The sequence below is a fragment of the Somniosus microcephalus genome, chromosome 5 (assembly GCF_052327205.1).
Source record: "Somniosus microcephalus isolate GS21.2 chromosome 5, FLI_Smic_1.0, whole genome shotgun sequence".
NCBI lineage: Eukaryota > Metazoa > Chordata > Chondrichthyes > Squaliformes > Somniosidae > Somniosus > Somniosus microcephalus.
In genome coordinates, this window is record NC_140991.1 from 282,953,101 (window position 1) to 282,980,038 (window position 26,938).

General features: G+C 45.5%; 1 protein-coding gene across 1 annotated transcript in view; it reads right to left on the minus strand.

The window, feature by feature from the left end:
- LOC147117770 (collagen alpha-6(VI) chain-like) overlaps positions 1 to 26,938 on the minus strand; it is a 207,914-nt gene that overhangs the window by 19,231 nt on the left and 161,745 nt on the right. Inside the window, exons 27-36 of the mRNA XM_085989030.1 lie at positions 21,843 to 21,905; positions 19,025 to 19,087; positions 17,002 to 17,052; positions 14,505 to 14,540; positions 14,341 to 14,403; positions 9,100 to 9,162; positions 8,091 to 8,126; positions 7,956 to 7,992; positions 6,361 to 6,375; positions 5,328 to 5,821 (exon numbers count right to left, since the gene is read on the minus strand). Of these exons, the coding sequence (XP_085845156.1) occupies positions 5,328 to 5,821; positions 6,361 to 6,375; positions 7,956 to 7,992; positions 8,091 to 8,126; positions 9,100 to 9,162; positions 14,341 to 14,403; positions 14,505 to 14,540; positions 17,002 to 17,052; positions 19,025 to 19,087; positions 21,843 to 21,905 (921 nt within the window). The remainder of the gene's footprint in view (positions 1 to 5,327; positions 5,822 to 6,360; positions 6,376 to 7,955; positions 7,993 to 8,090; positions 8,127 to 9,099; positions 9,163 to 14,340; positions 14,404 to 14,504; positions 14,541 to 17,001; positions 17,053 to 19,024; positions 19,088 to 21,842; positions 21,906 to 26,938) is intronic.

Genomic DNA, 26,938 nt, shown 5'->3' on the forward strand with positions numbered 1-26,938 from the left:
AGCGTAACGGAGGCCAGTGTATGGCTTAGTGAGTCGATATGGTCGTCCGACGAGACGGTGGTCGAGTCCGGAGACAAACTGGCGGTTGAGTGCGGCGGACAAAATAGCGGCGGCCATGCGGCCGGAGGTGCACAAAATGGCGGATAAGATGGCTGCCCCCACGGTTCGCACGCGGCGCTGCTGGCGTTCACGGGTTTCCCCCTGCAGGCATTGGCGTAATGGCCTTTCTTCCCGCAGCCCGAGCAGGTAGCGGTCTTAGCCGGGCAGTGCGCTCTAGGGTGTTTTAACTGGCCACAGAAATAGCATTTTTGGGCCTGGTTACGGGGCATCACTGCAGTTGGTACCGGGGGCGGCGGTCCCAGTTGATTTCGGGACATCGCTGCAGCAGTTGGTACCGGGGGTGGCGGTCCCATGTCCCAAGGTCGCGATGGCCATGGCGCGGCGCCGTTACGTGAGTATGCTTCGAGGTTTCGGTGGGCCGCATCTAACGAGAGCGCAAGGGCTACGGCCGTCTTCAGGTCGAGCTCCTTGCTTTCGAGCAGTCTCTGCCGGGAGTAGTCGGACTGGAGGCCCCTAACGAAGGCATCACAGGTAAGTCCCTCCGCGTGCCCCGCAGCCGTTACCTCCTTACAGTCGCAGTCCCTGCAGAGTGTCTGTAACGCCCATAAAAATGCCTCTACCGATTCCCCCGGTTGCTGCCTGCGGGATCCCAAGAGGTGTCTGGCGTAAATCGTGTTCACTGGGCGCGTGTATTGCCCTTTTAGTAGTTCGAGGGCCGCCGTGTACGTAGCAGCGTCCCGGATGAGTGTTTATACTTGAGGGCTCACCTGGGCGGTCAAAACTTTTAGTTTGTTCTCCTCCGATGTCATGGCGGAGGCTTCTAGGAAGGATTCAAAGCAGCTCAGCCAGTGTTCGAAATTGGTCGATGAACCCGCTGCTTGAGGGTCGAGGTCCAGGCATGCTGGTCTGAGGGCTCGCAGCAACGCCTGCTGTTGTTGTTGCTGTTGTTGCTGCTCAGGTGTCGCCATTTTACTTTTAGTTAATAAAATTGATACGCTTATCAATTACTCCATAAAAGGCGATGAATTAGGAAGGTAATGAAAAGGCTTTTATTAACTAAAGAACAGAGCATGCCTCTCATGGACGACTGGTTCCAAGAAGGAAGTGGGTTGCCGAAACACCCACCTTTATACCTGGTCATGTGGGCGGAGCCAGCTGAGGCATGCATTGGTACACAGCGCCAACCAGAGGTAACAATATGCAATAACAGTGGTTTACCACACTGTTCAGATCACTGCTCTGACTGCTGAGATGCACTAGGCCGATGCTGTCTGGGTTTCGGAGCCCATGAGGGCCCCGCCAAAGACTGCTCCACGTGCACCTGTGCAGGGGCAGACTCGACCATCAGGACACGAGGCAGCATGTGGGGTACTGACTAAGGAGAGGGGGGCAACGGGTGAGAAGTGGAAACGCTTTCAGCCGAGACCCCACTTCCATCTCCCCTTTCACCATCATTCCTCTCATGGCCCAGCCGCCCTTCCCTGCTGGAGAATACTTTGCTGATCAGTGGGGCAATGAAAGGCCAAGGCTAGGGTGTCATTCATCCTATATAAGGTGACATTCACAATATGCAAGCCATTGCTGAAGACCTGCATGCACCCATGTGACTGCCACGTTTGATGCTCCATGCAGTTGCCCACTCTTTCCATGGAAGAAGACATCATCACAAAGGGCTGCGACATCATGCCACTCATGATTGAGGCGGACTCCTCCAATCTCTCTGCAATGGTACACAGTGCGGCTGGAACGCCTGCCAATACATCACACATTCTCTGCTCAAGAAGTAGCCTGTTCGTCAACGGCCCGAGGTACAGCATCTGCATCCAGTTGAGCAGAGCTTGGAGAGTCCTGCACTCTCCAACGCGGATTCTCCACTGCTGTCCCCGTCTCCACCATCTGTTCTTACTCACTTGTGAAGTGCGAGTCACCAAGTGAAATCTGAACTATCTCTCTAACTTGTCCCACTGAAGTGCGAGTATGTGAGCTGGTGCATGGTCTGCATAAGTCCTGTGATGGTGCACCCTCATGGATGACCTGGACCTAATCCTGCTGGGCACATGAAGGCCCTTTGGGAGATAAAAGACATGTCTCAGTACTGTGAAGGTAAGAATGCTTGAAGTTATCATTATGCACATGATCATATTTCAGTGGCTGTTGACATCAAGTCAACATGACTGAGTGTTGTATGCCATGTGACTGGCTGATATTTAATTCTGTTGCCATGTAGCTGCCAGGGTCCCATCTTCCCATCTCCGACGGCCAGGCACGCCAAGACTCCATTGATCTCCAGCACCTCCTCCTCTGCAGATGTCAATTGAGAGATGGCTGGAGGGTCACCTCCGGTTCTCTGCCTCTCCCTGGTGTTCTCTACTCTCTTCTCCTGCAAAGATGGAAATAATAGACCTTATGAGTGAGAGTAATGGCATGTGTTCACATTTGTTGAGGGTGACAATGAGGCATAGGCATGATATTGCATAAGGATGAGTGTGCCTGTCAGTGGTGGATGTATAGATGGGGATGTGAGGATGTGCAATAGACAGAGGGGGACGGGTAAACCTGCAAGGTAAGTTGGTGTGAGGAGTGATGTGCAGGAGTAGGCTTGAGAAGGCAGAGTGAGGGGGTTAGAGTGATACGCACGTCAGGATGTAGGTGAATGTGGCACTGTACTCACCTTTCTTGCCCCGCTTAGGACCGCTTTCTGCATTGAATCCAGGAATGTGGCATCCACATGAAATGAACAGTGAGGTGAAATATTACTACAAGCTGCTGCTGTACATGTTTCCATTTCTAAAACACACGCACCTAATAATGCAGCTCCTGGCACCACGCTCCTGCTGCTTACCTCCTCGGCAACCTCCAATCATCCCTTCTTTGTGTTCCTCCAGTCGGTATCCCCCTCCGAGCCCTTACAGCTTCCAACAGCACATCCAGGGAGGCATCGTTGGAGCCGGGCGCAACCTTTGACCATCTTGACTCAATACCAGCAGGTCTGTGGCTCTCCATCCCAACCCCAAACTCCTTCAACTTGCATGTTTGGATTGTTCCTTTAAATACTGGAGTTGAAATCACGTCATGCGAGTCGCCATCACGCCCGCTGATGCTAATTGATGAGCCTTTATAAAACACTGGTTCAGCCTCAACTTGAGTATCGTGTTCAATTCTGGGCACTGCACTTTAGGAAGGATGAGAAAGCCTTAGAGAGGGTGCAGAAAAGGTTTACACGAATGGTTCCAGGAATGAGGGACTTCAGTTACGTGGATAGGCTGGAGAAGTTGGGGTTGTTCTCCTTAGAGCAGAGAGGAGATTTGATAGAGTTGTTCAAAATCATGAGCTGTCTAGACAGAGAAGATAAAGAGAAAGTGTTCTCATTGGCAGAAGGGTCGAGAACCAGAGGACGCAGATTTAAGGTGATTGGCAAAAGAACCAAAGGCAACATGAAGAAAAGCTTTTTTACGCAGCGAGTGGTCAGGATCTGGAGTTCACTGCCTGAAAGGGTGGTGGAGGCAGATTCAATCATGGCTTTCAAAAGGGAATTGGACAAGTGCCTGAAGGAAAAAAATTGCAGGGCTACGAGGAAAGGGCGGGGGAGTGGGACTAGCTGAAGTGCTCTTGCAGAGAGCTGGCACGAGCTCAACGGGCCGCATGGCCTCTGGCTCTCTGTAGCACGGTGGCATAGTGGTTAACACTGTTGCCTCACAGCGCCAGGGACCCGGGTTCAAATCCGGCCTCGGGTGACTGTCTGTGTGGAGTTTGCACATTCTCCCCGTGTTTGCGTGGGTTTTCTCCGGGTGCTCCGGTTTCCTCCCACAGTCCAAAAATGTGCGGGTTAGGTTGATTGGCCATGATAAAAATTGACCCTTAGTGTTAGGGGGGATTAAATACGTGGGGTTACGGGGATAGGGCTTGGGTGGGATGGCTGTCAGTGTAGGGACCGGGTGCTAGGGTTTGGATGATCAGCCATGATCTCGTTGAATGGCGGAGCAGGCTCAAATGGCCTACTCCTGCTCCTATCTTCTATGTTTCTATGTTTTTCCATCGGCAGCGAATTCCAGGTCATCACCACTCGCTGTGTAAAAAAGCTTTTCCTCAAATCCCCTCTGTATCTCTTGCCCAAAACCTTAAATCTGTGTCCCCTAGTCCTTGTGCCATCAACTAGTGGGAACAGCCTTTCCCTGTCTAGCCTATCCAAACCCGTCATAATCTTGTACACCTCTATCAAATCACCCCTCAACCTCTTTTACTCTAATGAAAACAAATCCAGCTTTTCCAACCTGTCCTTGTAGCTAAGATCCCCCATCCCCGGAACCATTCAGGTAAATCTCCTCTGCACCCTCTCAAGTGCCTTCACATCCTTCCTAAAGTGTGGTGACCAGAACTGGACGCAATACTCCAGTTGTGGCCTAACCAGCGCTTTATAAAGGTTCAGCATAACTTCTCTACTTTTGTACTCAATACCTCTATTTATGAAGCCCAAGATCCCATATGCTTTGTTAACCAATCTCTCAATATGTCCTGCCACCTTCAGGGACCTATGCACATTAACTCCCAGATCCCTCTGTCCCTGCACACTCTTTAAAACTGTGCCATTAAGTGTATATTGCCTCTCCCTGTTCCTTCTGCCAAAATGCATCACCTCACACTTCTCTGTATTAAATTCCATCTGCCACTTGTCTGCCCATTCTGCTAGCCTTTCTATGTCCTGTTGCAGTCGATTGGTATCATCATCACTGTTTGCCACACCCCCAAGTTTGGTGTCATTGGCAAATTTTGAAATTCTACTTGGTATTCCAATATCCAGGTCATTTATATATATCACAAAAAGCAGTGGGCCCAGCACTAACCCTTCTATGATTCTAATTGGACGGGAATCCCGGAAGTAAAATGATAATGAGGTGGCCGAGTTAAAAAGTCACTGAGAGATGTGCTGCACTTGCTTCCGTGTTTCCCATGCACTATCGACCCACCCACCCAGCTTCCAGCGCATCTGCGCTTTAAAATCCAGCCCATAGTCTGTCCTTATTTTAATATTACCATTATAAATTGCTATGTCCAAATTTATAATGGAAACTGCCTGTATAAACTTGTCACACTGTAATTACACCCTCCCACCAGTCGTGGTGCTGCAGTGCCTCCACTGGCAGGTGGGCACAAGTACAGCATGAGAAGTTCATATTACAAATGCGGATATAGGAATTCATCATAGGAAAATTTGACGGAAGTGCATATAGATGTAATATTTTAATATATCACACAGATAGTTCTCTTACCTCGAAGGAACGTTGAATTTCAGGGACATTATTAAAAGAAATGACAACTGGAGTGATGTCCAATGCGCTGAACTCCAGGGCAGCTGTCGTGATCGCTGACGTTTCTTGAGATGGACCGTTAGTTATAAATACCGCTACTTTCCTGACAAGAGTGCCATCACGAACACGCTTGAAAGTATTTCTCGCAACAAACTTCATCGCTGCTCCAATATTCCGCCTGCTGGTTGACCTCTCGTAAGCTAGATTCTGTAGTCCTTCTATAAGTTTCTGCTTTCTCCTGAAGTCTGAGAATCGGATGAATGTTTTTGTCATGGAGCTGTAGGTAAGAATCGCCACACGGGCTCCCACCGGGCAGGTACTTTCAGTGATTTTGAGATCCTGCACAAAATTAATGACCATCCTCTTCATTCTATTAAATATGGTTTGTGTGATATCTGAAGACATGTCCAAAGCAAACGCCAGCTCGATGGGGTATACGGGACACTCTGGTACTCCTGAAACAAGAGGTCATTCATTCAAACCATTAGCGAATTAATATAAAGATAGAAAAAGAAATGCATTTATATAGTGCCTTTCATGACCTCAAGACTTCCCAAAGTGCTTTACAGCCAATAAAGTTGTTAATCCACATAATGCAATGTCAGAAACTCAGCAGCCAATTTGCGCACAGCAAGCTTGCACAAACAGCAATGTGATAATGACCAGATAATCTGCTTTAATCTAGTGATGCCTGGTGATAAATATTAGCCAGGACACAGGAAAACGCCTCTGCTCTTCTTTGAAATAGCACCATGGGACCTTTTACATCCACCTGAGAGGGCAGACAAGGCCTCAGTTTAATGTCTCATCTGAAAGACAGCACCTCTGACACCACAGCATTGGGAGTGTCAGCCTGGATTATGTGGTCAAGTCTTTGAAGTGGGAATTGAACCTACAACCTTCTGAATCAAAGGTGAGAGTGCTACCAACTGAGCCACAGCTGACACCTACAAAGTAATGATAAATGAATTATAAATGAAGGAAGAACACTGACCTGATGAACAGCAGGCTAGAGGGAGAAAAGGAGGAAAATTTATAATTATTTCCTTAGAATATAAGCACCACAGTTTAACAATTATGCATCACTGCAGAGGTGAACTTTAGTAACATAAAGGCATCTCACATTCTTTTCTTTTATCAGAAGGATTGCCTCACCTTATCTGGTACAGTGCCATGCAGTACAGCTCACAAAGCAAAAGTTATGTTAGGTAAGTGAAGATATGGACCCATGGGGTAAGATTTCCTCTGTGTGCTGTGTGAATTGGAATGGTCTAAAGGATCTTTCCTCCATAGTTTCGGAATCTAACTGGGTTTTTCTCAGCACCCAAAAACCATCAAACAAAAATTAAATGTGGAGAATACTGGGAGATTGGTCATCTGGGGAGACTGGTCATCTGGGGAGACTGGTCATCTGGGGAGACTGGTCATCTGGGGAGACTGGTCACCTGGGAGATTGGTCACCTGGGAGATTGGTCATCTGGGGAGATTGGTCATCTGGGGAGACTGGTCATCTGGGGAGACTGGTCATCTGGGGAGACTGGTCATCTGGGGAGATTGGTCACCTGGGAGATTGGTCACCTGGGAGATTGGTCACATGTCCACCTCAATGTTTGACAATCTTACAAACTCCAATGTATTTATTATCCTGTAGATATCCCATAGATATCAAGTCACGTTTTATTATAGTGTACTTATTAAAACTAACAATTTTGTCTTAAAAAATGTTGTGGGGAAAGTTGGGTATCACCCATTTTGGGGCTCTAATATTGGCCGGGCGCAAAGTTTAACGCCCGGCGCTAATTATCGCCTCCGACTGCAAAATTCGCCTCTATCACCCCTGGAAGTGATTTGAGCGCCAAATCAAGCGCTACACACCTCTCTTAAGGTGCAATCGTCAGGGAGCGAGGCGCTACCTCAGAACGCTACCAAAGCTCAGGCAATGTCAGTTACCATGGAAGCCAGACAGACTGGTGCCGTCCAGTTCTTAAAGGGAGGGACCATCTTGCTGGCCAGTTGCACCCTACTCATTGCAGCCTTGAGTCTCGGCCTGGAGAGACCTCTAAAGCAATTTGTTGGAAGCACTAATGGATAGGCCCAGGGCAAGAGCTCGGCACTTAGGAACCTCAAAAGTGGTGCTGAGGACCAAAACTCCTTAGGAGAGCGTTAAATCTCTCCAGACATCTCTCTCCCTGTGTGTACCAAAAACTTTGCCGACAAGAAAAGGCAGGAAGCGACTGCCTTTAAATAGCACTCCCCTAGCCCCTTCCCAACTTGAAAATGTTCCCCTCTACCTGTCATTCCTAGCGGCAGGCACTAAGGCAGGGGGCACCACTCAATATCCGATCCGGGGCACTACCAGGGCGTTGCACGCTCGACTGACGTCACGATCTGCGGGTGCAGGAGAGCGTGGCGGTAGTGTTTAGCGCCACTGCAAAATGACTGGTCAATTTCGTGAGCGGCGCTAAAATCGCCGCACTCGGGCACTAAGTTCCTAGCGCCCTGTTAGCGCCCCCCGGAGGCGCTACCGGGAGGCATTAACGAACCGAACTTTTCCCCCGTTATAACTTAATGAAGAATTAAACTACTTACGGCAATTATCTTGAACATATGACACAAGTTCACATGGCTGTAATAGAAAAATGTAGAATTCAAAACCTGGTAACTAGTGTTAAATTCTGATTTGGTATGAAATTGCACTTGATCATGTGTGCAGAAATAACTTACTTTCATAGGTGAGATCCCTGGTGGCCCTTTGAGACCCTGAAATGACAAGAAAATGTAAAGATCCTCAGCAGCTTTGCCTATTATGTTTGTACATGGGCAATGTTGGGACTGAGGGATATTCTCGTGCTCCCAGTGGAGTGCCGAGCTGACCAATCGTGGCTGGCATCCCGCATAAAAAAGCGAAAGGGGACAGGTGCTGGCAGGCGGCCAAAAAATGTGGCCGCCCGGCACCTGCCCTTTAATTTCCGCTGTCGCAGCCGCAAAAATGCCGCCCTGACCCTATCGTCCGGCGGTAGGTCAGGGGCGCGACTGAAGTTTGCGGCTGGGGTGCGAGCGGGGTGCTGTGCGCGGCCCCGGGGGCGCTAATGGGAGGTGCAAAGCAACCCAATTTTTCCCCCATGGAACCTAGGTAGATAAATTGAGTTAAGGTATAGATCAGCCATGATTAACTGGAATGGTAGAACAAGCTCAAGGAGCTAAAAGTTCCTATGCTCCGAGCTTGTTAAGTTTGCTATTCTACAGTGTCTGCTCTCCCTTCTGACACACCTGATTGGAACGTACAGTAGGAGTCTGTAGGACAGGTATCACTAGCACTGTTTTTTATAAATGTGCTTCAAACACAACACTTCTCTTGCTACTGCACATGTTCCCTTGGCTTGTGGGAACAGCAAAGGATGACAGTACTGCTGGGGGGAATAATGAAAAAATAAATTTGCATAAAATTACCCAAAATCATGAATGAATCCAGTTTAGCAGACTCTGAAAGATAATTCTAAACAGGCAAAGATGCTGTGTTTCATGTACAAAGAACAGTTGTATCGTTGAGCAACTTTGTTTGAACAGCTGTTTGGCTTCAATATTTTTATTTAAAACAATCCTTTTTCCCAATTCCAAGTATTATTAGACTTGCAAGTGGAATATAAATGATAACATGGCACAAGCAATCACTGGAGATAATTCAGCAACAAGGCTTTCAGTTTTCTACATCCCAAATAACTGGGCACCGTACCCTTGATCCTGGACGTCCTGCATCTCCTGGGTCTCCCGGGTCACCAGAATAGCCAGAGTCCCCCTTAAACAGAAAGGTCAAGCTTTATTCATTTAAAACGCTGAAGCACTCTCACTTTCTTTAAAATATCCCTGCTCGCACTGGCTTCTAAATCCATTAAATATTTAAATTCATGTTTTAATGAGGCACCTTTAATAGTAATTCTACTTATTATAACCATCTTTGAGATCACCAGTGGAGTTGCTCACAATCAGTGTGGGGTCTGGAGTACCGTTACCATGTTTAGCTGTGCGGAAATCGCCCCTCGCCCCGTCAAAGTTCAGACCCGTCGAACAGACAACACAAAACCCAATGAATCTGTAAAACTTGTTTTACTTAAAAATCAGCAAGAGATTACAAGCAAGCATCCAATAGTTATGTAGCGTATAATAATTCCCAATTACTATACCTCAGCATACACAGAGCTATCTCTTTGCTTCAAGCTGAAGCAAAACTCCACATACATACTAACACCAGCGATTGGTCAATTCGGCAGTGACTAGACGTATGGGGCTAAAAATTCGGTATCGCCGCGCCAGGTCTTTAGTGCCCGAAATTTAGCGCTGGGCCGGATTCCCCTAGCGCCTGCCTGAAATTCAGTAGCGCCGCCCCAAGACGGAGGCGGGCGCTATTGGAGGGTTTGGCCGCCTCGTTTGGGGCGAAGAATGTCAGTTTCCGGCGCCCAGCTGCCGCTGCGGCAACCGATGCGGTGCGGCAGGCTGGGGTACTGCAGGCCTCCTCCTTCTCTTAAGGAGGAGCTGCCTGCAGCCGTGAGATCGCCGCTGGATTCCCCCGTCAAATGAGCCCGGCACCACGGAGAAGTGCCGGGCTCGCGGGAGTCACACACCAATGCCGTGGGGGGGTGGTGCAGGAGTCCGGGGAGGGAGGTGCGGCCAGGCGGCCGCCGGGAAAGCAGCCGGCCGCCCCTCCACCTTTATGCACCGGCCTCTCGGAGCTGTAAGGCACCGTTTTGCAAACGCTGTTTGCGGCCGCGACGGGCGAGGCGGCCGCAACTTAATTTGGCCATCGGGACGGATTACCATTGGAACCGGGGCGCTGCGCACACCGATGACGTCATCGGTGCCGGCGCAGCGCTACCGGCTAACGTCGATGTTAGGGACCAACTCAATTTCGGGCGCTAAAAAACTTCCGGCGCAAACCACTTTATAGCCAATAAGTGGGCGCAAATGCGACTGAATTTCTAGGCCATGATCTCTGACAACTGACCAAGTTGTCTGGCTACAGCCGCGAGTGTCAGTCTACAATTTCCCTTATACTCCAAAACTTGGCAACTCGCCCACAGCATCTGTGTCCCAAACTGTGTGATTAACGTTGTTTCTCTCTCTCACTTTCTATCTGTTTTGGCGTTTAGTTAACCAAGGCCAGACATTCAGGGGGTTGGAGAAAAGTCGTTGTTTATACATCTGAAGGTTGTTGACTCATGGTTCTCACACAATTTTCAAGATCTTATTTTTTGGCGGAAAAAACCAGCACATCACTTATTTTACAAATGTTTTAAGCAAGCAGTCTCTTGCCCTCAAAGCCTGTCGGTACATTTGGTCACTTTTAGATTCAGTCAAGTTTACCATGGACAGTGTTACAATATCCACCCTCAAGTGTCTGTACTTGAATTTAAAAAGGGTAGGAGAGATAAACTAGGAAATTATAGGCCTATTAGTCTAACGTCAGCTGTGGGGAAGTTAGTACAATCTGTTATTAGGGACAGAGTGACTGAGCATTTGGACAAATATGAGCTGATCAGAGAGAGCCAGCATGGATTTGTAAAGGGTAAGTCATGTCTAACAAACTTAGATGAATTTTTTGAAGGGGTAACTAATATATGGTAGATAAGGGAGTGTCGATGTTATTTAGATGGATTTCCAGAAGGCATGCAACAAGGTTCCACATTAGAGACTGTTAACAAAAATGAGAGTGCATGGTATGGGAGGCAACGTATTGGCTTGGATAGGAAATTGGTCAGGAAGTAGGAAGCAGAGAGTAAGGATAATGGGTATGTACTCACATTGGCAGGATGTGACTAGTGGTGTTCCCCAGGGATCTGTACTGGGGCCTCAGCTTTTTATTATATATTTATAAATGAGTTGGGTGAAGGCATAGAGAGCATTATATATAAGTTTGCTCATGACACTAAGATAGGGGACACGGTAAATAGCGTTATGGGAGCAGAAAGTTGCAAAAGGACATTGATAGATTAGGTGAGTGGGCAAAACTGTGGCAGATGGAATTCAACGTGGGGAAGTGTGAGGTTATCCACTTTGGACCTAAGAAAGATAGATCCGAGTATTTTCTGAAGGGTGAGAAGCTAGGAACTGTGGAGGAGCAGAGAGATTTAGGGGTCCAAGAACAGAAATTGCTAAAAGCTAGTGGACAGGTGCAAAAAATCATTAAAAAGGCTAATGGAATGTTGGCCTTTATCTCAAGAGGGTTGAAATATAAAGGGGTGAAAGTTATGTTACAGAGCTCTGGTTAGCCCCAATCTGGAGCACTGCATTCAGTTCTGGGCACCGCACCTCAGGAAGGATGTACTGATATATTGGCCTTGGAGGGGGTGCAGCGTAGATACACCAGAATGATACCAGGGCTAAAAGATGAGGACAGGTTGCATAGACTAGGCTTGTATTCCCTCGAGTATAGAAGATTAAGGGGTGATCTAATTGAGGTGTTTAAGATGGTTGTAGGAGGTAGATAGAGAGAAACTATTTCTTCCGGTGGGAGAGTCCAGAACAAGGGGGCATAACCTTAAAATTTGCATGTAGAAGTGTTTCCTAACTTCACTTCTGAAAGGCCCAGCTCTAATTTTTGGACTGTGCCCCCGAGTCCTAGACTCTCCAACCAGCGAAAATAATTTCTCCCTAGCTATCCTACCAGTTCCCCTTAATATCTTGAAAACTTCAATCAAATCACCCCTTAACCATCTAAATTCCAGGGACTACAACCCTAGTTTGTGTAATCTTTCCTTGTAATTTAACCCTTGGAGTCCAGGTATCATTCTGGTAGATCTACACTGAAATCCCTCCACAGCCAATATATCCTTCCTAAATGGCCTACTCCTGTTTCTATGAACCTTCCTATGTTCTTAACTGCGCTGATTAAAAAATGCTTGTACAATTAGTGCTCCATGTCAAAAGCACCCAGCATTAAATGACTGCTTTGTATCTGTAACAAGAAAGAAAGACAATCATTAAAATAAAGTGTGATCTTTCATGCATGCTATCAGGAGTGTGAGGGGCAAAACATGTGTTAGATGCAAAGTAATATGGATTTCTTGTGGCGTTACTCATGCTAAGCTGGATTATTCGCAGTTTAAATAAAAACAACCGAGTTTTTATTGTATTATTTCTAGGCTGTCTCTAGGTAATTCTGTCTCCATTGTAATTGAGAATGTATTAATCTGCTAAGGGAGAGCTATGTCACTTTAAGAGCACTGCAGTGGAACGGGCGTGCTTTACAAGCAGCAAGTACAGGCATGCTCCTCCATTGATCTTCCCATTTAGAAGGGAAGGATCCTGAACTGCCTTTTGGAGTGAAAATGAAAAAGGCAGAGGGTCTGGCCAAGATCAACATCGACAACAACTATTCATAAAGAACGTGCGCATTTCCGGAAAGGATGATCAGCAAAACCCAATTCAGTAATTCAAACTTCAGCTGGGTACTTCAAAGTGAGCCTCAGGCTCATAACACAGAAAAATGACTGTCTTGAGAAAGCTATTTGCAGGGTTTTACAGCATTTTACAGACATTTCTATGAGTGAGATGTTCATTTCATGCAGAACTGGTTCATTATTATGGGCTTCTTGCGTTATAAATATTACTCTTACCTTTCAATTTTCAGCTAGGAGGGAAATCCAAACAACCTCACCTAATTTTGGGGGTGATTTGATTGGTTCAGCTTTTCCCCTTTAATCAGTAGCTATTGCTTGTATTTTTTGATCATCATAATTGGTGGCTCTTGTTCCTGCTTGCCGATTGACGACGACCTGTTACCCTGACTACCAATACCATTACTTGTGACTGCAACTCGGTTCGACTCTTCTGATTGGCCAATCAGGAAGACACTAGGTTGCCCCAGGTGTCATCAATCAAAATCAAATTAATCTAATAAAAGTACACCCGTACTAAAGGGTCAAAAACAATAAACTCCGAATTATAAATAAAAGCAAAGGAACTTATCAAATTCAATCATAATGGCTCATATTTTGCTATACTGGAGAGCCTCGCCTTATTATTGGGTAAAACTGACAGCAACTTCTGGCGTCCACACATGCGCAGTTAAACACAGAAATCCGAAAGATGCTGTCAGAGATGTCCTGCTCCTCCTCGGGGTGCGCTGTTGTAGTTTTTGCCAATGGAATCTGTACAGATTAAGGCATGAACGTAAACTAATTTCCCATTATTATCGCACTAAAAACTTAAGTCTTGTTCAATCAGGAGTAACTGAGTTTTTAACGGTATAGTAAGTTATAATTACTCTTGAACAGCCTCGCAGGCCCTGAAAATTTGGTTTTGCAAGTCTCATTCCTTCAGAAGAAAATTAATGTTGCACATTTTGTTAAAAAATTGGAATTAATTTTTTTTTAAGGTTTTTGTGTTTTTCTATTTGTTTCTCTCTTAATCCCACATGTAATTTCCCAATCTTTATTTCACTTTCTGTACAATGAGTTTACATGTAATTTATATTTCCTGTTTTTTACTTCCTGCTTTGCCATCTGTGAGGATTCTTCAATCGGATTGGTTAATCAGTGTGCCTGCTGCTTGTCCTGTTCATACATTGCCACAGATCCCCTGGAAAGGGCACCAAATTCGAACGGACGTCGGAAAAAGGAAGTCTGCGCTCTAGAGCCTGCTAAAACTTTGTGGGCAGCTTTTACTGAGGTGAGCGCCATTCCTTTTCCACTGACCACAAAACCTAGGTCACTATTGTCACTTGTGTCAACAATGCACTCCAGTCCCTCCTGTGCCCACCAGTCATGGAGCACGTACTGGTGAATGCAACCTTCGAGATTCAGAGTCCTCTTGTAACCAGGGATTGCAATGGTAATGATACTTTCAATGGTTGTCAAACAGAGAGGAATTTCTAAAAACTTTTTGCCAGAAGGACCGGTTCGCCTTTACAAATCTAATTGGGGGTGAGGGGGCGGTTACCAAGGTTCGAAACTTCAGGTGAACACAATAAATACCATACCCTGCGGCCTCTCGTTCCTTTAGGTCCTCTGCCACCAGGGTTTCCGCGGATACCGTCTGCTCCCTGAAAATTCATAACACAATGTACACAATTAACTGGTTTATGCCCTTTAGTGCAGATCTAAAAAGAAAAATTGCACCTCTCTTTACAAATGTAACCAGTACCTGCAGACCAAGATAGCCAGGAAACCCTTGTACTCCCTTGAATCATAAGAAGACAGAATAAATTAGATTCATTGATCAGCTGTTGGCACTATTTTTATCACAACATTGCTGTAACTTAAAGTGGAAGTGTATTATAGAGAAAGAAAGCTATTTATACAGCAGCTTATCACTTTTCTCTCTTCACACACAATTAATTACTCTGAAATGCAGTGGGGTAGATGTTGACTTTATGCGTTAGTGTAAAGCGGGTAAAAAGCAAGTCAGCTGTTGAAGGCAATGGAAATAAATATCAAGTGAGATGTAAAATGGGTGATAGCTAGTCGGAGCCCATTTTACACCATTATAAAATGAGCTGCCGACTAGCTATCACCCATTTTACACTCTCACACAAAGTCAAAATTACACCAGTGACTGTTTTTATGTAGATTACATGGCAGTCATTTTGCACAAAGCAAGATTTCACATACAGCAACAGACAGTTTTTAGGGGGTACTGGCTGAAGGGTGAATGTTGGTCAGGACAGCAGGAAAAATCCCTGCTCCTCTTCTAACAGGGACGGGAGATTTTTAACATTCACCCGAATTGCTGGAATGGGCAGAATGAGCTACATTCTGTGTGTTAGCTGAAGGACCGCTCTTCCAATAACGTAGCACTCCCTCAGTACTGCACTGGAGTGCCAGCCTAGATTATGTGCTCAAACCCCGACATGGGACTCTAACCACAACCATCTGGCTTAGAGGCGAGGGCGCTAGCAACTGAACCAAGCTGACACCACTTGCCTTGTAATCCAAATGAAATAAAGCGAAGTATCCACCCATGTATCAGTAGCTCAGTAATCTCTTGTTACTCCATGTTATAATTTCCGGTTAGAGGCAGCCAGTGCAGTACTTGCCCTGTGCAATAATTCACTCGTATCATGGATGGATAATTCTACCCATGATCCATTAAGAATTTTCCCTTTAAAGGTGGAAAATGCCACAAAAGATGCACGCACTTCCTGTACACCCCAGGTGTTATGATGTTCTTAGTATTAAAAGAAAAAAGAAAAACTTGCATTTCTACAGAGCCTTTCACCACCTCAAGATGTCCCAACAAAATACTTTTTGAAGTGTAGCTACTCTTGTAATGTAGGAAAAGCGGCAGCCAATTTGATCACAGCAAAAGTCCCACAAACAGCAATAAGATAATGACCAGATAATCTGTTCATGATGTTGGTTGAGGGATCAATATTGATCAGGACACCAGGAAGAATTCCGCTGGTCTTCTTCCAATAGTGCCATGGAATCTTTTACATCCACCTGAGATGGCAGATGGTGCCTTAATTTAACGTCTGATCTGAAAGACGGCACATCCAACAGCAAAGCACTCCCTCAGTACTGCACTGGGATTGTCAGTCTATATTATGTGCTCAAGCCTCTGGAGTGAGACTTGAACCCACTACCCTTCTGGCTCAGAGGCAACTGCCACCACCGAGCCATGGCTGACAGATATATAGAGGTGGCACTGTGCTTTGGAACACCATAGACCAGAAGCACATAGATTCAATTGCCCACACTGCTGTGTTCTCAGTGTTACTTACATTACTTGGGGCAGATGCCGAATAAGAGATCAGGCATCTTTTATTGAGGGGGAAAGAGGGAAGACCAGTGTCCACCTCATTACTGGGACACTCTTGGACTCCTCCAAGGTGCCGGTTGGGGGCAGCGTTGGTGGAGGTCTGGTAGCAAGATACCCTCCAGCCACAGCTGGCTCACACTCCCGGGGAGACCAGAGGGATAAACGAGATTTAAAACATACCCTGACCAGAAGAAGAATTCAGACAGATTATCCATCTGGTTTGTGACATCAGTTAAGGGCAAGTCTGAGGTGACCCTACTCCTTCCCCAACTGTCGAATAGCTTAGTTCCTTTTTTTCTTCATGTTTATTTGAGACTTAATATTACAGAAATATTACTAACAATAAGTGTACTCTCTACAGCATTATGCAAGTTACACAAAGTACATTAAAGGCCTAGATTGAAACAAGTTTCTTTTAGCACAGTGCACGTACACTACTGGACCATTAGGGCCGATACCTGTGCTGTACTTGCACCTATTTGAAGAAACATTACACCGTTTAAGAGAAATTTTTATATGAGGATGGTTCTCTGTGTGGTCAACACAGGGCTTCCATCCGTTAAAAAAAATTTGATGGAATACCAACAACAACAACTTGCATTTATATAGCACCTTTAATGTAGTAAAATGTCCCAACGCTCTTCACAGGAGTGCAATCAGACAGAATTTGACACCGAGCCTCCTAAGGAGATATTAGGACAGGTGACCAAAAGATTGGTCAAAAAAGTACGTTTTAAGGACATGGACAGACAAGTGCCTAAATTCCCAATTTTTGCTTCAATCTCTGCACTGGGAGCACCGAAAACAGAAACAGACTTCCCAGTTACTGAGAGAATAGTAGAGAGATGAAAACATGCAATTAAAGGATTTGTTTTGTCACCGTTGGTCCTTTTGATCCTGGGCTTCCAGCGCTATCATTCCCATCCAAGCCCTGTGTAATATTAAATAGAACACACGTAGATCATCTTTATACCCTTCAGTGCACCAGATCACAACTAAACAAATACAAATTTTCGTGCAAATTTTTGGGTATGCATATTACAGAGAAACCGCAGTTTGCGTAGTTAGCTCATTGCGCACAGAAAGCAACAGAACCCCTCGACCTTCAGATTACGAGTCAGATTCATACATCCTAGTTTTACTGGTTTGAAAATCAGGACCATTGCGATCGGCTGCATGGATCTCTGCACCAGGTTCTCCCATCTAGGCTCAAGTCAAGCATGACTTAGCACTGGGAGCGCAGTCTCCAAAACTGTACCATCTCTACAACACTAAACACACAGACAGAGAGTCACACACACACACACATACAAACGCACCTAACAGTCCTCCATTACTCTGAGTCTCTGCCTTCCTTGCTTCTTAAAGTGAGAATGCCAATTCAGTGGGACATCCGAAGAATTTAGCAAGGATGTACAAACTCAATGTGGGGTAATTTTGGCTTTGTGCAGTAGTGTAAAATGGGCAATAGCGCACCGGCAGCCCACTTTACATCTCTCCTGATTTCCATTTGCATTGAATTACACTATCGCACAAAGTCAAATTACCCCAATAGACTTGTGACCCATAAAAACCATTGGCTCAAACAAATGTGTGAGATTCAGGCCAGTGAGGCCCCTGAGGTAATTGGGTAATGTTGTAACTCAGTGATACTCAGTTCCAATCACAGTAGGTTCCGATATAAGCATGATCATAAGTTAAGGTAGCATATGACTGCTTGCACTGTACCCAGTGAGGTTATACTCACAAGCTCTGTCAACCCTTCCAGCTCTGCTTTTGGCTCAAGCAAAGCTTGCCTCAGTAGTTCCACCCATTTACATGTAGCCTTTCCCTCCCTGTATTCACTATCAGGTTTTTTTCCATTTCATTCCTTCTCTGTTCTAAGAACAAGAGGTAATTTTACAAAATTGTGCTCCGAGCGTGATTTGCTATCTGAAATTTCACTCGTCAAAACAAACAACCTCATGTTGCCCACCCAGTTTAATTTTTAACTTTGCCACAGGTCTCTAGTAGGCCTCAGTGAGGCAGCCCAATCAATTGCTCTACCCAAGCGCGAGGTATCCTGGTCACACGTGCTGAGTTTTCTGACCTCCTGGCTCAGTTCCCTGCTATGATGTGAGCAGTGGGCTTAAACTGGATCTGAGCATCTACCCACTTGTGTCATGACAGAAGCATGAAGCTGCACTGAATCATCTCAACACGTTTAAAGGGGGTGGTGGGAGAGGCTGTCATTTTGATAGCAGATGACAAGACCCATGAGAGAGTGGGCCTCCATTGCCATTGATTATATGGAGGTTGGGTCACTCATGTTTAAAATGGTGGAAGAACTGAGCATCTGCAGTCAATGGCACTCATCAAGGTAAAAGTTCCTTATTACTCACTGTCAATTCTTCGATTAAGGTTTCCTTCATTAATCAAATCTTTTGTTAATCTCCATTCCCCAAAGGGCTATTGATAATCTAAAATCTATTGGGAATCTCCTGAATATTCATAATTTTAAAGCTGAATCTATCTTCTGTACCTATAGTTTCGTGTGTATCATTCTCAGTAAAAAGAGAACACTGTAAATATCTTTCATCAGCTTCATTCAGCACCTGCTCTCCTACAGAAACTCATACAGCGAAATGCAAACCATCCACAATCCTCAACTGTGACTTACCAAGTGTCGCACATTAACAATGCCCCAGGCTCATGTCAAACACCTGTCTAATCCACGTTACTTTCCCTGGCACACTCTCAGACGCTCACGAACTGCGGAGCATCCCATCATCTCTATATGTGCATGTCATTTTGACCCTCCCTCCCATGTACAACCAGCTCTCTCTTTGCCGAACCCCATTTCCTCAAAATAAAACCTCAGTAAACTCACAAATCGAACACTGGCGAGGAGAGACCAGACTAACCTGTGGTCCACGAGGTCCAACTGTTCCAGATTCTCCTTTATCACCCGGGTATCCAGCTTCACCCTTCACATAATTTCCAAGTGAGTTATAATGTGATAATTAACATAACCTCAGTCAACGTAATTTTTATTTGCTATTATCATTTAGTACTGTATATGCAACAGATAATTTATGTCTATGAACAGTGTTAAATTAACTGAAGTTACAGTTATAGAAAAAAGGACTTGCATTTACATAGCGCCTTTCACGATCTCAGGACATCCCAAAGTGCTTCGCCACCAATGAAGTACTTGTGAAGTGTAGTCACTGTTGTAATGTGGGAAATGCGGCAGCTAATTTGTACAGCATTGCCCCACAAACAGTAATGTGATAAATGACCAGATAATTAGTTTTAGTGATGTTGGTTGAGGGATAAATATTGGCCAGGATGCAGAGGATAACCCCCACCACCTGCTCTTCGAATAATGCCATGGGAATCTTTTACTTTCACCTGAGCGGGCAGAATTGGTTTAGTGTTTCATCCGAAAGACGATACCTCTGACAGTGCAGCACTCCCTCAGAACGGCACTGAAATGTAAGCCTAGATTATGTGCTCAAATCTCCACAATTATGTGAACGAAATGTAGTGAGCTATATTTCAGAAGAAAGAAAACAAGCGAGTTTGGTGTAATTTGTGGTGATGACTTTTCTTTGCCACGATGTGTAAACAATAAATGAGGGAACTGGCCAGCACTTCCAGCAACATTGTGAGTGCGTTTTGTTGAATGAATTTACAGTTCCTTCAGAGACTAAACAAAACGCTTGCTTTTTTATAGCTCCTTATGTCTCTTCGAAACTAATTAAAGTGCTTCACAACAATGAATGAATGCAGTAATTTGTTATTTTGTAGGTAATAGTGACAGCCACAATTGTGCACAGCAAGAGCCCAGAAATAGCAACAAGATGATCAGTTAATTTGTTGCAAATAGCATCTCTTGCGAGAGGAATGCTGGGAAAACTCCCTGCTCCTCTTCAACTAATGTCATTAACATCCATCTGAACAGGCAGACAGAGTCTCAGTTTCACTTCTCACCCTCCTTAGTACTGCACTAACTTTGTACTACAAGTCCCTGGAGTGGGGCTTGCACCTACAACCTTCTGACTCAGAGGAGAGAGTGAATATCGACAGAGCCAAACTGACCGGAGCAAATCTCTTGGTTGTTTATGATGTCATTACATTAGCGACAGGAGGACATCATAAGAACATAAGAAGGAGCAGGTGTCGGCCATTCAGCCCTTTGAGCCTGCTCCGCCATTCAATGAGATCATGGCTGATCTTCTGCCTCAACTCCATTCGCCGGCCCTATCGCCATATCCCTTGATGCCCTTACTAGTCAGAAATCTATCGACCTCTGTTTTGAATATACCCAATGACTGAGCCTCCACAGCCCTCTGGGGTAGAGAATTCCAAAGATTCACCACCCTCTGTGTGAAGAAATTTCTTCTCATCTCAGTCCTGAATGGCCTACCCTTTATCCTGGGGCTGTGGTCCCTGGTTCTAGACTCCCCAGCCAAGGGAAACATTCTCCCAGCATCCACCCTATCAAGCCCTGTAATAATTTTGTATGCTTCAATGAGATCCCCTCCTATTCTTCTGAATTCAAGAGAGTACAGGCCTAGTTTACTCAATCTCTTCTCATACAACAGTCCCGCCATCCCAGGAATCAATCTCGTGAACCTTCATTGCACTCCCTCTATGGCAAGTATATCCTTCCTTAGGTAAGGAGACCAAAATTGTACACAGTACTCGCTGATTTCTAGAAGTGGACCATTTGATCTGAGCTGGGAACGAAATACCATTAACATTGTGAATATAAATTATATAGTCCATAAAACAAGGTCAAAGTGTCAACAAAATATGCAACAGCTATGTGTATATAATGTAAACATGTACTTGGTCATTGTCCCTTTGCTCCAAAATGCTTTTTACTTAATTATATTGAAGCATGAACAATTTCAACTTTGAATTTCAACATGCTTATAATAAAATTAAAGAGGCTACCAAGCATAGAAACAACTGAATTACCATTATATTAAATCATTGTTAAAGTGAACTAGGAATTGGAACGAATAAGTTCACAGCACTCAGTTGCCATGCTCACGGCGCATCCTGGGACTGCCGGCTGCACTGGGCATTTAAATTCAGAAAGTTGTTCCAGTAAAACTTTGAAGAGATTGTTACTGCAATTGTGGAGCTAGCCTTTGGCTCAGTGGTAGCATTCCCGCCTCTGCGTTGGAAGGTGAAGAGTTCGAGTCCCGCTTCAGACAGCCCCAGCAAGTGAAAAGTAGAGTATGGTCTCCGAATACTGGGTTGATGTGCAATGGGATACTCGTGTCTGGGCAGAGTGACCACTGGCTCAGGGGTAGTATTTATGAATATTCTTGACTCCGAGTCAGAATGGTTGGGTTCAAGCCCCACTCCAGGCAGGGCTGGCTCTGAATACTGGGTTGATGTCCAGCAAGGGCACTTCAGTCAATGGGTGTGGGTGCCCCGCACCCCCAATCATGAAGGGTAGGTGGGGCTCTTTAGCCATGGTTGCAGCTCACCTAGGAGAAAGTGCTCCAAAGATTTAAAAAACTGTGAGGAAGACAAACAACCTCAGCTACTCTTCCCTAGTAAGTGGTTCAAGGATCGTATGCGTGCATCTTGACTTAGGATCTGCCTCATAACAGATGGCAATTGTTTCTTCTGCGGTTTTCAGTTGGCCTATTTAGAAATTCCATTTTATTATGCAATTATTAACTGATGACAGATAGAATAAGAAATTGTTTCACAAACCCTTTTCCCTTTGCGTCCTCGGCTGCCTTTGGACCCTCTGAAGCCATACCCTCCCTGTTGGCCCTGAAACGCAAAGAGATAATATTAAAAATAAAACAACTGCTGGTCAACAATGCACCAAAGCAAAGATACAGGCTCATGTCCATACAGCTTCCTAAAAAGGGAGTTATCAGTTTCAGCTGTGCCACCAGGGGAGGCTCCGAGCTGAGACCCAGTGCTTACCAGAGAGGGAGTAAAATTATGGATAGCATATCACTCTGGGCTTCCTAGGGACAATTAGCGAGTGGGATTCAGAAGATCGAGTAAAGACGTAAGACAAAACTGAAAATGATTTACATGAATTGTGACTTTATATGGACTCTAAAGAAAAGGGTAAGGGAATTGAAATTCATCCCCTCAGTTCAAAGCCCAAAAACCTTTTCAGGCAATGCTTAACTCTGCTCAGAGTTATAGGTCCCATCACCTATATCTGAAGCAGAAGGTTCTAGCTTCTTGTGTTCTAGGTAAAGTTTGCTGTTTAATCCCAGGGCTCTTGCACAGTCCTATACATAAATCTTTTCCCTATCTCCTCTCCTTTAATCTTCAAGACAACTTTTCTTTCTTCCCAATCGGTAGGCTTCAAATATCAATCGATAATTGAGAGTCAATTACATCACATCTCACAGGCTCAGTTCTGATCTCGTTACTGCTGCCGTACTTCTCAATTTCCTGACAGATGTCCCTGGAAGTTCAGAATTTTCACAATAAAGACTTGTCCATTAATCCTCACTTTCATTTTTCCAACAGTGGGGAGTGTTTTGACCACATATTGATCTGTGGAGCCTCTTCCTTGGCTCATTCTGAAAGCTGTGATTAGGATTGCTTCTTGAATGTAAAGATGCTCTTCGACCATCTTTGACTGTTTAGTAATCTCTTGTGTTCCAGTAGTGATCGGGCAGCAATGGTTTCTGACTTCCTTGCCCTCTCTTACTGACTATCATTTCCGAAAGATTTCAGAACCTTTGTTTTTCTCCAATCACTTTGTTTATGAGTACTTATCAGTTGTAGATCTCACATGTTTAACTCCTCTGAAATTGATGTGACCCCTCTTGCCTTTGTGTTCATCTGAAGGTCTACTGGGCTTTTGTTTTCAGTTAGTTGTGGAGTGTTACTTGGAGCTGCTGTACTTGGTCAAGGCCTTTGTCCCTGCTGACATGGTGTCCTTGGCCACCAGGCGCATGGCAGTCTGGATCTCCCGGGAGCTGATCGAGCGCTTGTTGTAATGGACCAGGCAGAATGCTTCACCCGCACTGCGCCCGAAAATATTGTTTATGAAGGAGTTTGCGATGCTCATGGCCCTGGAGGAAATGCCAGTGTCGGGCTGAACCTGCTTCCTCACTTTGTAAAGGTAGATAGGGTGACTCTCCTTCCTCGACCTTATCCCCTTCTTGCCACAAAGGTTTACTCGGCAGAGGTTTTGTATTCCGATACATTCTTTTCCTGTGCCATAATCTAATTTTTGAGCTAAGCTTTTTGTTGCTTGAATTGAATTGAACACATAATGTTGGAGACAATTAGAGATATCACTCAAACTGTTTCTTACTCCCAGCATAAGCACTTACGTAACATCTGTTTAGATATCAGCTTCACTACTCTTCCGGTTCGAATGGTCTGGGTGGGAGAGCCTCAGGAAATCCAACCTCAGCAGAGCGAAGTATCAGCCGAGAGTTGGAATAAAACATTCAAAAATTCAGACATTTAATCATCACAATTATTATTGAGGATGGGTTCACTGGGAATTTATGAGTTGTGTTTCTTTATTCATTCTCGGGATATGGGCATTGCTGTTAAAACCGACATTTATTGCCCATCCCTAGTTGGCTTGCAGAAGGTGGTGGCGGGCCGTCTTCTTGAACTGCTGCAGTCCGTGTGGTGAAGGTGCTCCCACAATTCTGTTGGGTAGTGAGTTCCAGGATTTTGACCCAGCGACAATGAAGGTGCATTGTGCATTCTATCAGATGTAATGGTCAACCACTCTTTATCACGAGCATGCACTGCTCTCTGGGGTGTAGTCTTTTGTTCTGTCGTGCGTCAATCAGGCAAGACCCTAGCCCGAGTTACACTGCTCCCAAGCCCGCCCTCCCCTGGTCTCCTCAGCCTACCCCACCAGATGGAAGCAGAAATTGTTCAGGAGCAGTTCCTCTGGCTCCCTTCTCACTTTTGGCATTTCCATAATTTTCCACCAGCAATGAAAGGACATGTAAAAACATCCAACCATATATAGCTAGGCAAATGACGGAAACGATACTTGTATCCTTACTGACACCAAGTTCCGTTCACCCCTCGCCCCTGTGCTCGCCGACCCATATAGGCTCCCGGACTGGTAATGCCTCAAATTTAAAATTCTCATTCTTGTGTTCAAATCCCTCCATGGCCCCATCTCCGTAAATCTCCTCCAGCCCTACAACCCTCCGAGAGCTCTGTGTTCCTCCAATTCTGGCCACTTGTGCATCACGGATTTCTTTCGCCCCACCATTGGCGGCCATGCCTTCAGCTGTCAAGGCTCTAAGCCCAAGAATTCACTCCCTAAACCTTCCGCCTCTCTACCTCCCTCTCCTCCTTTAAGACACTCCTTAAAACCTAAATCTTCGACCAAGCTTTTGGTCACCTGTCCTGATATCTCCTTATGTGGCTCGGTGTCAGTGTTTGTCTGATTACACTCCTGTGAAGCCCCTTGGGAAGTTTTGCTATGAAGTTAAAGGTGCTATATAAATGCAAGTTGTTGTTGTTGTTATTCCGCGCATTTTGCCATCATTTGCGCCATTGCTGTAGCTAAGTTTTTGATCACAGGCGCATCAATGGCCAGTTGGTTTCACAGTGTGGTTTGTCTCACTGGCTGATGCCTCAATAGTACCGAAGGGAGCCGTGAGAAGAGCAGAGTTTACTATGAGCTGTTGTCATCTTCCCCACTGCTGGCAACACAATAGAAGGTTAGAAGTTACAGATTGAGACTGTAACTCACTGCAAATCTTCGCATTAGTGCAACAGAACTTAGCCGTTAACAACTGTCTTCTGGCAGAGCCTTTCAGTAAGGAACTTCCAACCGCTGGTCCATCAAGAAGATACATGTCTAAAATGGAATAAATCTGTGCTCCTCTGGGATCCATTCCTGTTTCTGAGGTCAACTTGGAGTGAATCTGTCTGGCGGCTAACAGTGAAATTTTTCATTTAAAAAATATGAATGACATCTATTTGTTTTTTCTTCTTCCCCGCTCCCCCCCCCCCACCTCCCCACAACTACTGACTCATTGGGGGCGATTTTGCCAATGGGGGAGCGTTAGAGGCGGGACTGCTGCTTGTTGGGTCGTTGTCCTGCCTCCATCGACTTGTGGCCAACTCACGCTATTTTCCCTTGATTGACCTTGTTAAGCCCGCACAGGGGGCTTAGCAGGACAATTAAGGGGCAGCCAGTTACAGAGAACGTCAGTGTATGACGTTTCATCTGTGAAGCTGTCAAGCACTGACATTGTATGTTGTTTGATGAGTCCTTGTATTCAAGACTTATCAAACCTCTTTCTTTAGCAGAAATTAGATGGTAGTTGCATCGGAGAATGCAGCAGCCATCTGTCATCTCTGCCGCGGAGGTGCGAGACTCTCCGCATCCCCAACTGTTGAAGCCTGCAGGAAGAAACAAAGGTAAGTAAACATTTTCTATCACTTTCCACTCACCTCACATACTTACCTCTCCACACTTGCACCCATCACTTACCTTCACAGCGCACTTTTGCAACCCTCCGACCCCCGCAGACCCACTGCGCGCCTCGGTGACCCTAGTGGGGTTTCCTGACGTCGGGAAGCCCGCGCCTCTCCTGGAAAAATGGGGATAATCCTCTTAACTGCCTGTTAACTACCTGTTAACAGGCAGTTAAGTGGCTGTAATCTCCTTCTCGCCGCCAGGAGACGGGACACGGCGCAGGTCGGCTACCCGCCTCCTGGCAAGATGGCACAGAGGCGGGTTGGGGGCGGGATGGGCACCCGCCCCCAGATTCTGCCATTTTACCGGCAGTCCCGCCTTCATACCCGCCTCCCCAGGGCTGGGAAAATCACGCCCTGCATGACTGGGAGTGTGAGCACATAGCTGTTTCATGGTGAATGAGTTGGGTTTGATAGGCCAAATGGTCTTTTCCTGTCTAGATAGAAGGAAGGGAAGGAAGGAAGAAAGGGATTTGCATTTACATAGCACCTTTTACAACCTCAGGACATCCCAAAGCACTTTACTGCCAGTGAAGTACTTATGAAGTGCAGACGCGGCAGCCAATTTGCGCACAGCAAGCTCCCACAAACAACAATGAGATAAATGACCAGATAATCAGTTTTACTCACGTTGGTTGAGGGATAAATATTGGCCAGGGCAACACCCCTGCTCTTCTTTGAATAGTGCCATGGGATCTTTTACATCCACCTGAGAGGGCAGATGAGATCTCAGTTTAACGGCACCTTCAACAGGGCAGCATTCCCTCAGTACTGCTGTGGAGCATCAGCCTAGATCTTGTGCTGAATTCTCTGGAGTGGCACTTGAACCCCACGACCTTCTGACTCAGAGTCGAGAGTACTACCACTGAGTCATGGCTGACTAATATTATATTTTGAGACAATGAAAGGAAAAGGTATCAGGATAGCATAGCTTGAGGGGGGGGAGGGTAATTGTGACCTAACCCGTCTGGCGGGTTTGATTTGGATGCCCGTTTTATACACTGCCTGATGTCACTTTCTATTAATTTCAGTGGAGGGTAAAATCGAGCAGGTAATCTCTTAGGGAAGGGAAAGAAAAAAAGAAAAAAAAGCTAATTTAGGAAAAACTCCATGAAATTTTTCTCCGACGCTCAAGGTCAATCAAGCCTCAGTAACTGTAAGGGGGCAAAAAAGACTTCTTAGAATTAAAGTTAGAAGAAACTATAACTTCTTAGAATTAAAATTAGTGGAAACTAGAAGGCTGATAAGTTTGCCTCCTATCCTTGTTATAGGAATGCATGACCTAGATAAGACAGGAACTGTAGGCTAACGAGCTGGTCTTTTGTCCTTGCTTAAGATAAGGCAGGACATACAGATGGGATGAG